The sequence below is a fragment of the Chenopodium album genome, chromosome 10, assembly GCF_948465745.1.
Source record: "Chenopodium album chromosome 10, dcCheAlbu1.1, whole genome shotgun sequence".
Lineage (NCBI taxonomy): Eukaryota > Viridiplantae > Streptophyta > Magnoliopsida > Caryophyllales > Amaranthaceae > Chenopodium > Chenopodium album.
The window spans coordinates 57,541,363-57,554,425 of record NC_137843.1 but is presented as its reverse complement, the minus strand read 5'-3'; the positions used below and the strand labels follow the sequence as shown (position 1 = coordinate 57,554,425).

The following is a 13,063-nucleotide window of genomic DNA, read 5'->3' as shown; positions in this document are numbered from 1 at the left end:
ATTAAACTTTAAAAATACTTCTGAACGGAGTTTACATGCTTGTAAACAAATTACATATAAATTGAAATTTTTGCATATATAGTATATTAGCACTTCCTTAACAAACCATAATAAATAAGTTTTCTTAAAAAAATTTGTGGCATTTCAAAAACATGGATACGCGCCATATAACTATTCTAAGTAAAAAAATTCAAAAAGTGTAGCTATTCGAACTGACTTGAACTAGAATCTCAACGAGTTGCGTTGTGTCCTACTAGCTCGGTGTAGGTCATGATAACAGATATGTCTAACGTATTATTATAGAGAGTGAAACCTACAACTATCTATATAGATTAGGGTCTTGTAAGCTACGGAGTACTTATGAGAAAAGACGAGGGTGCATGACTGTTTTCAAATCTAGTAAGTATTAACACCACTACCTTATCTACAAGAATGCCACACTTTTATTCAATACAATGAGGATTAAGCAATGGAATTTCTTCCAAACGATCAATAATCTAATGTTAATCTGGGGATGTGTTAATATAATACTGTTATCTTTATACAATTGAAGGGATGAGGTTGTTAGCCTCAAAATACAATTGGTTAAAATATGTTATCATTTAGAATAAATATGTCTTTTTAAGAGTTTGATTTTATTAATTAATCATTTTTTTTTAATATGTATGTTGTTTTGTATGCTCACGTTTCTCCTTCACAATCATAAATTGGTTAGACATCATAGTTATTGGCCCTAGATCTTAAACTACCCTCAAGGGAAGACTAGAAAAGAGAAGGGGATTTTGAGCAAGAATGGGCTTTCAATCCTTGTATGGTGGTCCAGCAGGCTCAAGCCTTTCTTAAGAATTGAGTGGGAGTACAATTAAACTTATTCCTTTTGGAACTTGAATTGTTTACGAGTAATTAAATTAAAAAAAAAAATAGCATAATCTGTGTTAATTTAAGAGCCACTATATTAATTAGTGACTCGGATTTATGAAGCCGACTAAAAACATTAATTTTTTTTTTTAAAAAAATGAAATCCTACAAACAACTTGATTCAGTTGTTCATTTAAGCTTTAACTATTATTATTTTACTTGTAATTTAATTGAAATAAGTATTTTGAAAAGAGCATGTAATCACCCTCAAACCTAAAGCTACCTTAGGTCTTTAATTAGCACCTTAAAAGTCTCACTTAACCTCAATCACCCCTCCCCAAACAAAAGTACCTTAACTTTTTCTAAACTTTCATCCTAATCTAACATAAGAATGTAAAAGTCAATTAAACCCAAAAAAAAATCAAATGAATTCACAATTCTCAACTACTTATTGCCTAACCTATTTGACATTTGCACCCGTTAGCTAATTAGCTAACCTAAATTATTTCTTCCTTTCTATTTTTTTTTAATTTTTTTTTTTTTTTTTATGTATTTACATTTATCACAACTAATATTGAGTCAATTAATAAAACAATTAAGAACAGAGTAATAGTCAAAAGCTGTAAATTAGTACGTAAATAAACCATACTTCCTCCGTTTTTTAATAGTTACAACACACACTTTTTTACGGTATTTAAGAAATGTGGGGTTCACATGATATAATACATTTTAAATTGAGGTGAGTGGATGTTAGGAGTGTAATTTAGTGGGCCATGTGCTTTAAATAAGGAAAATAGTACATATTTTCTCTAATATAACTTTCCATTTATAGTGTGTTGCAAGTATTGTGATATTTCCATTTTAAGAAAGTATTGCAAGTAATAAAAAACGGCGAAAGTACAAGATAGATATATAGGTCTTTGATGGCTCCTACTTTCTACAATCCTACTCCTTTTTACCAAAATACCCCTCCCTTATCTTTCTCTCTCTCAAATAATTACACTCATGATGATGTTCTCTGTTTCACTCCACAAACCCCCATAAAAATCCCACAAACTTTCTTGTTTTCTGATTCCAAAACCAAATCATCATCTTAATCTCTCTTAATTTCCCAAAAAATAAAAACTAAATAAAATATCGAAGGAAGCTCGATTCTTGAGGGGAATGACGTCTCGGCTCGAAGGCTTCCAATTTACAATCAAATTTCTTCAATTTTATTAAAATTTTTCTACAAATTTTCATGTAATTTGTGTCAAAATTGCCTTCGGACCAGGCTTCATTCCCCTTAATTTGAGCTTCCAAATCCTCAAATTTAATCACAAATGCAATTTTCATGCTTCGATTTCAAATGGGTATGATCTATTTATCTCTTTTAATTCGTAAATTTTATCGAATCCCAATTTTTAGATTGATTTTTTTGTGGGTATTTTGTTTAAATTCAATAGGGTTTTGAAAGTTTTGATCTTTGTTGAGTGCAGATTAGTGTAATGATGAAAAGCTTGTTTTTTTAAATTTCTTTTTTGAGTGAGGGTTTGGCAGAGTAGGTATGAAGAAGGATTTCATCATTGCTGTTTTTTAATTTTTTGGGCATTTTGTTTGATTTATGATATATTTAATTATTAATGTTGGAATGTTTGAGAATTTCAACGCGAGTTATCATAAGTTTGCTTATGTGTTTGTTGTCAGTCATTTTGACTCTTTGTTGTAATCCCTAGTTTTCCATCATTGAACTCATCTTTTCTCATCATGACTACTTTGAACCTTCTTATAAATCCTCTCTCTTCTCTTCTTCTTTTTCTTGCTAGGGTTTGTAATACTTTCATCTTCTTCATTTCCTTTTCCTACACATTTCCATTTTTCTCCCCAATTTTGATTTCTTAAGCTCGTGTTGACTATTAAAGGTTGCGTACATCTGAACCTACTCAAATTCATTATTAGTGTGATTTATATTGTACTCCGTATTGTTTTATATTTGGTTGATGTCTAATACATACTCCGTATATGATCTTAAGCTTTTGCTTGGTTAACAATTCAGATCGATTAGACTGTAGTTTCAAAGAGGATTTGTCCATTAACTCTTGTTTCATAAATGTTGGTAGGTGAATATGAACATATATATAAATACATGTAATATAAATATACACATTCAAATATTTGTTTAATGTGGTGCATAATGTATCATTGAAGATTTTGCAGGCACTAATTAAAATGTTGCTGGAACTTTCAATGGAAGATATGGTATTTTTTTTCATCTTTAATGGGAAAGAGGTATCTTTAAATTTTATTTTATTTATTGTATGCAATGAATTCTAATTCTTATTATAACCCTAGCTTTTGATATAAAGAAATGGTCCCTTTGTTATATTTTTTTTCTTCCATCTTTAGTAGCTTTGATTCCTTCTTTAGAATAATTTTGTAGGTTTAATTTCTACCAAGAATTAATTGCATATATTCGACTATTGACACGTTTGAATTATGCTAATATAAAATACTGTATTTTGTAATTTTTGTTAATATATGTCATGAAGTTACAGTAATTTTCTTTGGCTTATTATCTGAATTTTTTTTTACCCATACCCTCTTTTCTTTTTACTTGTCTGTTATGGAAAGTGAAAATTAGCATATCTTTTCTATAATTGTTTTGTTGATTTGTTCATTGTTGGATCAAAAGTAGCAAATGAATAGTCAAGTTTGATACATTTTTTCAGAAGCCCCCTAGCTAGGGTTAGTGTAGATATTAACGTAGGTCTTTTGTAAGACGACTAGCCAACCATATATTTATACAATGAAATTGAGATAATACGAAATTTTAGACAATATTTGAGATGACGGGTAACTTTTTGTTTGAAAGAGGATTAACATAAATGAAATATGGGATGAATCGAGTTTTCTTATTGAATACACCTAGTTACTGTATTAAATTATATGAGAATCTTCTATTACAAAACCATTGGTTAGTTTAGTGCACTTTTGTGAATTTATTTTTATAGCTGCATTTATTAGTGGGTTGCATGATTTGCAATCATATTGCAAATTTGTGTGCATCGAACAGACAGAGACACAGAGTAGTGATTTGCAAGCTTAGGACTTTCTGCACAAAAAATTATGTATTATTTCTTTTAGGAGCATTTAGCAACTTAAATCAAAGAATGTAATACCTTGCTTGCTTATCTACTAGCTTCTACTTGACATGCCTTGTAAGCTAAAGCCTATCTAATTCATATAAAGATTCAATAAGTATATTTTATTATACCTAATTACGTACTATCATATATAGTAGGATTAGCGTTAAATGTCAACCACTATAAATTGACGTGTGATTTTTGGACATTGATTAATGTAACATAAACTGCATATACCTCACATATTTATGTGACTTAATTTATTATTTTTTTTTTCACTACCATAGGTCATACCATTACTCCCTCCGTCCCTTAATTAGATGTCTACTTCTCTTTATTATGTGAGTAATAAAGGCTAGAAATAGGCATCTAATAAAGGAACGGAGAGAGTACTTTTTTTGCTTCTTAAGAATCTCAACCCTTGTCATCTTTCCATTGTCATTTTGCAACTGTTAATTATGCTTGCCAATCAACTACAGAAGAGCTAGAACCTTAATAACAGTAGTTGACTAGTTGCCAAGGGCAAATTGAAAAGTTGTTGAAACAAAAACACCTTTCTATTCAATTTCGAAAGCCCCACAATTTTTGCCTTCAATATACCATGCCTTAACTACATGTAGCTTTTGTTCCCTGTTTTAAACTATATATAGCTACCTACTAAATGAAGTTAGAACTTTGAAATAACGAAAGAAAGTAGGCTAACAGTTGAAAGGAACTTCATTCTCAAAAAAAGTAGGAAGGAACTTTGTTTCTAAACGTAGACATGATAGGTAATTAGGTACATAATTTGAGAAAAATATTTTTAGATAAGGCCAGACTCGTATTAATTAATGAGTTCATACAAAAGCTAAAATGTTGATCGAATTTGCAATGGATGAAGTATTCCAAAAATGACTAGGATCTACTAATATCATGAGATGATGAGATCAAACACATAAAAGAGTGCCGAAATAGATAATGAGAGTGCCAAAATCAATTTAGGGCATGTTTTTTTCAGATTATTTTTAGTTCAGTTCAGTTCTTAATTTCCTTCTCTCATAAAATATTTAGTTCAGTTCAGTTCCAATAAGTTCAATTCAGTTCAGTTCTTAATTTCCTTCTCTCATAAAATATTCAATTCAGTTCCAATAAGTTCAATTCAGTTAAGTTCAATTAATCAAAACAGGTCCTTACTCACATGAGATATAAATGTCCTGTTGCTACGACAATTACTAATTTGATCTTTTGGAATTATTAAAAGACAACAGTACAGTTGTACTGTAATAGTAGTAAATGAGTGAGACTAGAAAATACTGTAGTAGTCTAGTAGAGCAGTAAACTAGAGAGAAGAAGGACAAGAGCGCAAACATCGGGTGTTGGTTGGCATCTCAAGCCTGCAACCTTTTTAAAGCTTTAGTTTTTGAAACCAAAATGTCAGACGCTTGCCGCTTTCTATTCTCACCTGCCTAAAAGATCAACATGCCTAAGCTACCTTCCTACCTATTTTTATCAACCGGAGAATCCTTTGATGTTTACCTTCTTTATGTCCATTTTTAAACTTAAACAACGAATAATACCTTTATTTCAGTGTAAGATATGATTATGTGATCATACTTTGAAAGTTTGAATTGAGAAACTTTGCACTAATATATGTTAAAATTGAAGTCACATTCATGTATTCAACCATACATACAAATTAAACTACATACATACAAATTAAACTACATACATACAAATTAAACTATGTACAAAGTAATTAACAATGCAAAGTGCCAAAGTGACTATTATTACCTATTAGTTAGGATTAAAGGTGTGTGTACATTAAGTCATAATTTTAAATTTTCACCCTAACTGTAACGTAATTAGGAATATTATTGCATTTTGTGGCTCATTCGGACCAAAAAACTTAAAAATAATGCAATCATCCTCGTTATTTTTTTTTTTTAAATCACACCCTTCTTTTTATTCTAATGATTCAACCGACCTAATAACAAGGCGTATGCATGTGCTAGGAAGAGTGGGAGTATTGAGGGTCAAGGTGTATGTGCTTCAACCAAACATTTAATCCCCTTTTGTGATAAATTGTAAACTATCCCTCGAACTAGTTATGGCTAATGTTTATAGGACTCTTTTTAATTTGGGAAAGTTGGTTAACCATATAAGAACGTTCTTATATGACAACTTATATAATTATATTCTCTCCCCCAATGCACTAATCCCATGCTAAAGGGTGGAAGATTGGATGAAGACCCTAGCATCACTTAAGCTAAGTAGTGCACTAATGTAATATAGCACAAAATATCTAACTACGGAGTAATTAATCACCCAAAAATAGGGCAATCTGCAATTTTTTTGGATCTTAAATTTGAAATGTGAATAATTAAAGACGGAATAAATTGAACTAAACTTTTCATTTTATGATTAAAAGAAAATAAGATACATATATGAACATACAACACTGTATGTATAATCAAGTGAAAAATATATACACTAGCACGCTTGTATCTTGGAAATCTTTACTACTCGCGTTGTTCTATATTTTGGACCTTTGGTACCACCCTAATACTCTTCTTTAACCTTTGAGCTTTTGACTATATTGGACCAATTATACAAATCTATGGTCGTAATAAATATATTGGACCAATCATATTACTCATCATATTAATATTCAATGGTGATAAAAAAATTCAAATTATTATTGTGACTATTTATATACGGAGTATGAATTTAAACCTCATACATGTTCACAGATTACAAACAAATATACAATACTATAAACTTGTGTGTGTTAGGTAAAAAATAAAAACATGTAAACATTTTATATAATACCTGTATAAAATAAAGACATAAAGTACGTAATATTTGGAAAAGGCCTATGATAGACTGGAATGGTCTTTCATTAGGACCTGTCTTGTTAGAAGTGGGATGGACAAACCTACTGTGGACCTTATCATGAGCTGTATCTCTTGTAACTCTTTCCAAGTTATGGTTAATGGCAGGCTCACTCCTTCTTTCAAAGCCTCAAGGGGTATCAGACAGGGAGATCCCATCTCCCCTTATATTTTCATCATATGTATGGAGTACCTCTCCTCCCTTATCTCTGAAGCTTGTGATCAGGGTACTTGGATCCCCTTCAATTTCAGGAAAAATGCAATCTCTGTCTCTCATCTATTATTTGCAGATGACCTAATCTTGTTTGGAGAAGCCTCCTACCAAACTTTCAGCTCCCTCAATCATACTCTTGATCAATTCTTCCACCTTTCTGGCCAAAAGATGAACCACTCCAAGAGCTATCTATACTTCTCTAGAAATGCCTCTCCTCACATTAGGGACTGGTTCTCTTCTTCTCTTAATGTTTCTATAACTGAGGACTTGGGTACCTATCTTGGTTTCCCCCTAACTGATAAAAGACCATCTCCTGCCCAAGTCACCTATATCATCAGAAACATGAAGGCAAAGCTCTCCTCTTGGAAAGCTAGATGCCTTTCTAAGGCTGGTAGAGCTACTCTAATTAAATCAGTTCTTACTTCTATCCCTCAGTACTCAATGCAAATTCTTAGCCTCCCAAAGAAGTTATGCAATGAAATAGACCAGACCTGCAATAGATTCTTTTGGGGGAATATAGATGATGAAAGGAAATCCTCTCTCATAGCCTGGTCAAAGCTCTGTGGGCCTTATGACAGAGGAGGTCTAGCCTTCAGAGAAGCCCACCTTCTCAACCTCTCTCTCCTTGCCAAACTCTGCTGGAGAGTCCATAACTCCAGCAATATCTCCTCCTCCATCATCAGGGACAAGTACTGCCATAGACAGTACCCTATTTCTTTCAAAAAGGGGTCTCACATTTGGCAATCTATTGGTAAAGGTTGGGACCTGTTCAAACAGTTTTCACAATGGCTAATTGGGGATGGCAGCACCTGCCTCTTGTGGCTTGACAATTGGACTGGCCTAGGGCCCCTAAGGGATCTCATTTCAGGGCCTTTACCTTATTTAGAGGAAAATAGAACTGTTAATTCTATTATTGTTGATGGGAGTTGGAGTCTGGAAGGTCTTTCTTTTATCCTTCCCCCTAATCTAGCCCTCAGAATCAAGGCCATTCCCATCTTTCCCCAGAAGCAGGACCTCCCTTTTTGCTCTCTTGGTGAAGGTGAGTACTTTAATGCAAAAAAGGCATATCTTTCCTTGTGGGAACTCAAACACCAACTCCAACCTGTCTCTGATGACTGGAAAGTACTGTGGGACCTTAACACTACCCCTACTATTAAATTCTTCCTGTGGCAAGTGTTCTGGAACAGACTACCCAATGCCTCATGTCTCTACTCTAAGCATATTATTCCATCTCCTGTCTGCTCTTTTCTGTCCCACAAAAATGGAGGATTCTCTCCATGTCTTGCTCTTCTGCCCTAGAGCCCAGGAAATTTGGAATGCCCTGTTGCCATTCCCTCTTGATCAACACCCCTCCTGTCTCCAATCCTGGCTCTCTGATAACTTGAAGAATAGCACTCCTTCCCCCTCTTTTATTGCCCCCTGGAATATTACCTTCTCAGTTCTTATCTGGAAAATTTGGGCTAGAAGAAATAGTTGGGTCTTTAATCAGAAATCTTCTCCTATTGACCAATGGCTAAGTAGGGCTAAGTACCTGGTTCATGAAATGCTCTATCTGTCTGAGAGTGCTCCTTTCCATCCTAAACATGAGATATGTAAACCAATTCCTCACTTTAACCTGTCTGTTTCTGTGGATGCTTCTTTCTGTCAATCTACATACTCTGCTGGTATTGCCTGTCTATGTAGAAATGCCAATGGGGAATGGGTGAAAGGAATAGGGGCTTTCATCCCTGCTACCAGTGCTCTGCAAGCTGAGTTATTTGCTATTCTAGCTGCCATGACTATGTGTATTTCTATGCAATGGGAGTCTGTTGGTATTTTTTCTGACTGCGAGAGGGGTGTTCTAGGCATTCACATCACAAACTTGCCAATTGATGAAGCACATTTCTTATATTCTGTTTGCAGGGACCTAGTTCAAGCAAATCCATCCATATCTCTAATGAACGTCCCGAGGAAGAAGGTGAAGGAAGTAGACTTTCTGGCCAGAGAAGCATTGAAGACTCTAACTCTGTCTGATGTTTTTAGCAACAGTCTTTTGTGTATGGATCAGTTTCATGTAATTTTGGCTCCTCCTGATCCTTTTGCTACTGTAGGGGAAAACAATAGGTCCCATTTTGGCCCATCTGTGGGCAGTAACTTGTAGGCTTCTAATTCTGAACTTACTTATGGTCTGTAATTATCTAACTGCTTCTCTAATGCCTTTTAAGGCTTAATATATCTGCTCATTTTCACCAAAAAAAAAAAAAAAAAAAAGAGTACGTAATATTGCATATAATAAAGTGGAATAAAAATGAGATTTATTATCTTGTTGTTAAAGTAAAATGACATGGTTCGTGGGAGGCAAGTGCGTGTACAGGGGAATAATTCTAGTTGACGAAGGTGGAGTACAGAATGTATGTTGTACCACGAATCTATGTATCTGTCCATTGTGTCCAATTCATTTATTTGCTCGTATATTTTTTAATTAATAGTACTTGTAGTTAGGTGAAGAACTAATCAAGATTAGCAACATTTTAATAATTTCATTATTTATAATAAAGATGATGATTTGTATAGTTTTGACTAGCTATAGTACTTGTATTAATATAATGTGTATGGCTAGCTATGTTATGGACTTACAAACTGGAAATTGTTTAATGTATGAGTTGGTTATTGATGAGAGATTATTAGGATTTTTCCAGTCGTTTGTTTATGTTTGTTTTATTGGGAGATATCTAAGGTCAATTGAATTATACTCTTTGGTTTCCAACAGAAATGTATATACAACAAGAAATGTAGTAAACTATTAATGTGTGCATAATCATACAAGACACTTATTGCCGCGGGTTAATATAAAGCTTGTTCTCTCCATCTTATTTCAGATATTGCTAATTATTTAATTTCATACTTGTATAATTTGATTAACAATAGGCTGAAAGTTCAACATGACTACTTTTTAGTTCAGTTCAGCTTAATTTCACTTCAGTTCAGTTCAGCTAAGCTCAGTTCAGTTCAGTTCAGTGCAGTTCAACTCCTAATTTCCTTCTCTCATAAACAATTCAGTTCAGCTCAATTCAGTTTAGTTCAGCTCAGTTCAGAAAATGAGAACTGGCCCTACTTGTACATATTATAAAAGCTTTTGGAAAAACCGAAAAATCATGAGCAAGTATAAAAACAAGCAAGGTTAATACTTCCTCATGAATCATGATTTTACTAGAATTATCTACTTGAACATTTTAGAGAATACTTGACATTGGGAGCAATTAGAAAATATGGTTTGTGAATATTCTAGAATGTTAGGGTTACAAGAATGATTGAAGGAAGTTCTGGAATTTTCATCCAATTATTCCAACTCCATCTACAACTATAAATATTGGTGATAGGCATACAAAGCATACAAACGTTTATTTTATTCCTATTTGTGCACTACTATTTTATTTTCATATAGTGGATTATATCAGTGCTCGTCGTCATTTTTTTTTTCCTTCTTTTTACGTTACTACTTTGTATTTATGTTGCTCCTTTAATTTGATTTCATTGTGCATTCACTAACCATAACACATATCAAAGTAGATGATTTCATTGTACATTCACTAACCCTAACACATATCAAAATGGATGATTTCACACATTCCTACTTCTTAATTTACATCAAATTGATGAAAATGACTATAATAAAAATGATCATAATAACAATTAATCAATTGTAGCAATATGCCCCAATTCATGCTAATTTTATCAACTTAATAAAAATGTGATTAGTTATCCATATCCGAAAAAGAAGTAAGGATCTATTCACATGTGGGATTTAGACCAACAAATGTATTCCAATTTGCAAATACAATATGGCTGCCGACGCACCAAAACCCACTATTATGAGATTTATAACAAACAATTATTCTTCCTCTCATCATACAACTATGAAGATAGCAATCACTAACAACAGTATCTACCATATTTGCCAGCCTATACGTTTGAAACACCCACCCTCTTAATATACTTGTTATTGGATTATGTAATTTTTGTATTTATCTTTTAACAACAATTGTACCATCTTTAAAATAGCATAAAGAACATTTATATGTAATACTACCATGTTTATTATCTCATACTCTTGCAACTTTAATAATCTATATAATAATTTGTCAATTAAGATTGACAAATTAGACAATCTATTAATGGTATTATACAATTGCATTAGTTATCAATTGGGATTATTCATGTTATTATAAGATCTTATACAAGTATATCTCAAGAAATCTTGTTTATCCAATATATTATCCATTAAGATAAAGATTAAATACAGCTGTTCCTGTAGTGTAATACAACCAAAGAGCAAACTCTCCACCAACTAAGCATCCAATCAACACCTTAGTAATATATACTCTGTCAAAATTCAACTCCTTTATATTTTCAATTAATTAAACATAATAATCCAGCACATACCAAAATTAATAAACCTCAGTCAACCTACCAACTCTTCTTCTTTACTTAGTTATCTAATCTTAACAATTCTCCTCCGAAATTCAGGCTTATCTTTCTTAAAATCCCCAAAAAAAAACAAAACAAAATTTTCTTTTCTTCCCCTCAATTTTTCTCTCCCTCAAAAAAAATTGATCTTTCTTGTAAAACTCTGCAATATCCCCTGTTTTTTGTTCGAAAACAGGGGTAAGGTGGGGCTTTTTGGCCCTCCTTCTCCCCCAATTATTCCCACATTCATGAACAACAATATTTTGATCAAAATCATCGTTGACATTAGAATCATCACATTACAACCGATCAATGTCATCATTCACACCCACTATACCAAAAGGTTTCGCTTCGATTCGATTCATCGCATCTTCACCGGCCCCGGCATCGGAGAATATCGGAAAACTAACACATTATTCAATCCCAGCTGTACCTGTGGTTGATACAGCCTTCGATATAATCACAATTGCTTTGATCCTCTGTTTTCTCATTCTCTCTCTTGTCTCTGTTTTCTTCATCCTTCATCTTCGGATCAAATCCCGCCATTTTTTCAAGCTTCAGCGTTTCTCCACGCACTGGGGCCCACGTTTTCTGTTGGTAGTTTTTCTCTCCCTTTGGTCCATCAACGAATTTTTTCGATTGCCTATTTTTAGAAAGAGTTTTGTTTTTCCCTTTTTACCCTCGCTTCCTTTGACCCACCAAACCCAATTTTGTAAATTCCATGTGATTCTCTCTTTCGGGTTGTATGAACCCGGGTTCTTGGTTGTTCTTCTCTTCTTGGTAAATATCTCAATAAAGAAACGGAGCCCCGGCAACTTGTGGGCTATCGGGTTCGTTGCAAGTATTTGTTTGCCCTTGGTGATCGCGCTTTATTTGGCGGTTAATGTTTCTCCCGGGCAGTTATTTTTACCGCATGTGTTTTACCGTAGTTCGGTATTGTTAAGAGACAAGGAAACCAATGCCCGTATTGTGTATTGCACGTACCCCTTGTTCGGAACTGTGATTTTTGCGGCTTTTTGTGTGGTGTATGTACTTGCACTCTTGACAACATGTTGGAAGGTTGTCGCACTTGTTATTAATAAGCGCCTTAAGGCTCGTATTAACATGCTTATTTCGACAGTTTTGGTGTGCCTTGCAACTCAAGTGTTGTTATTGACGATATCTGCATTTTGGGACCCAGAAAATGTGTGGTATTACCTTTTTGTCCTCTTTAATTTCGTGAGTGTCCTAACATGTGGCGTTGTAGTGGAGGGTATTTTGGTAATCATGCCAATTAATGACTCGCTTGATGTTGCTAGTCAACAAATTGAGGAAAGGAGGGAGTGTATAGATGAACCTGTTTGAATGGGACAAGTATGGCATTGCAATTCGTCGAGATAGAGGACAATTTCGTCCTTTGATGATCAAGTCGGGGCTGGCCACATGTGCGACACAGGATTAATCATAAATGTGGAAGAAAGGTGATGAAACATGCATACAAGACACAAATTTGAATTGATGATCTTGAGAAGCAATGTAATGTGATGTTTTGATGATCCTTCATAATGATTCTC

The 13,063-nt window shown here is 33.6% G+C and overlaps 1 protein-coding gene across 1 annotated transcript; it reads left to right on the top strand.

Annotated features, from left to right (window-relative positions):
- Window positions 1–11,822: 11,822 nt before the first annotated feature.
- On the top strand, window positions 11,823–12,854 carry LOC145565524 (uncharacterized). The gene has a single exon (XM_081625498.1). The coding sequence runs from the start codon at window positions 11,823–11,825 to the stop codon at window positions 12,852–12,854; it is 1,032 nt and encodes a 343-aa protein (XP_081481624.1).
- The last annotated feature ends 209 nt before the right edge of the window (window positions 12,855–13,063 follow it).

Excerpts from the sequence above, each read along its gene's own strand:
- LOC145565524 (XM_081625498.1), top strand. The coding sequence starts at position 11,823 with ATGTCATCATTCACACCCACTATACCAAAAGGTTTCGCTTCGATTCGA.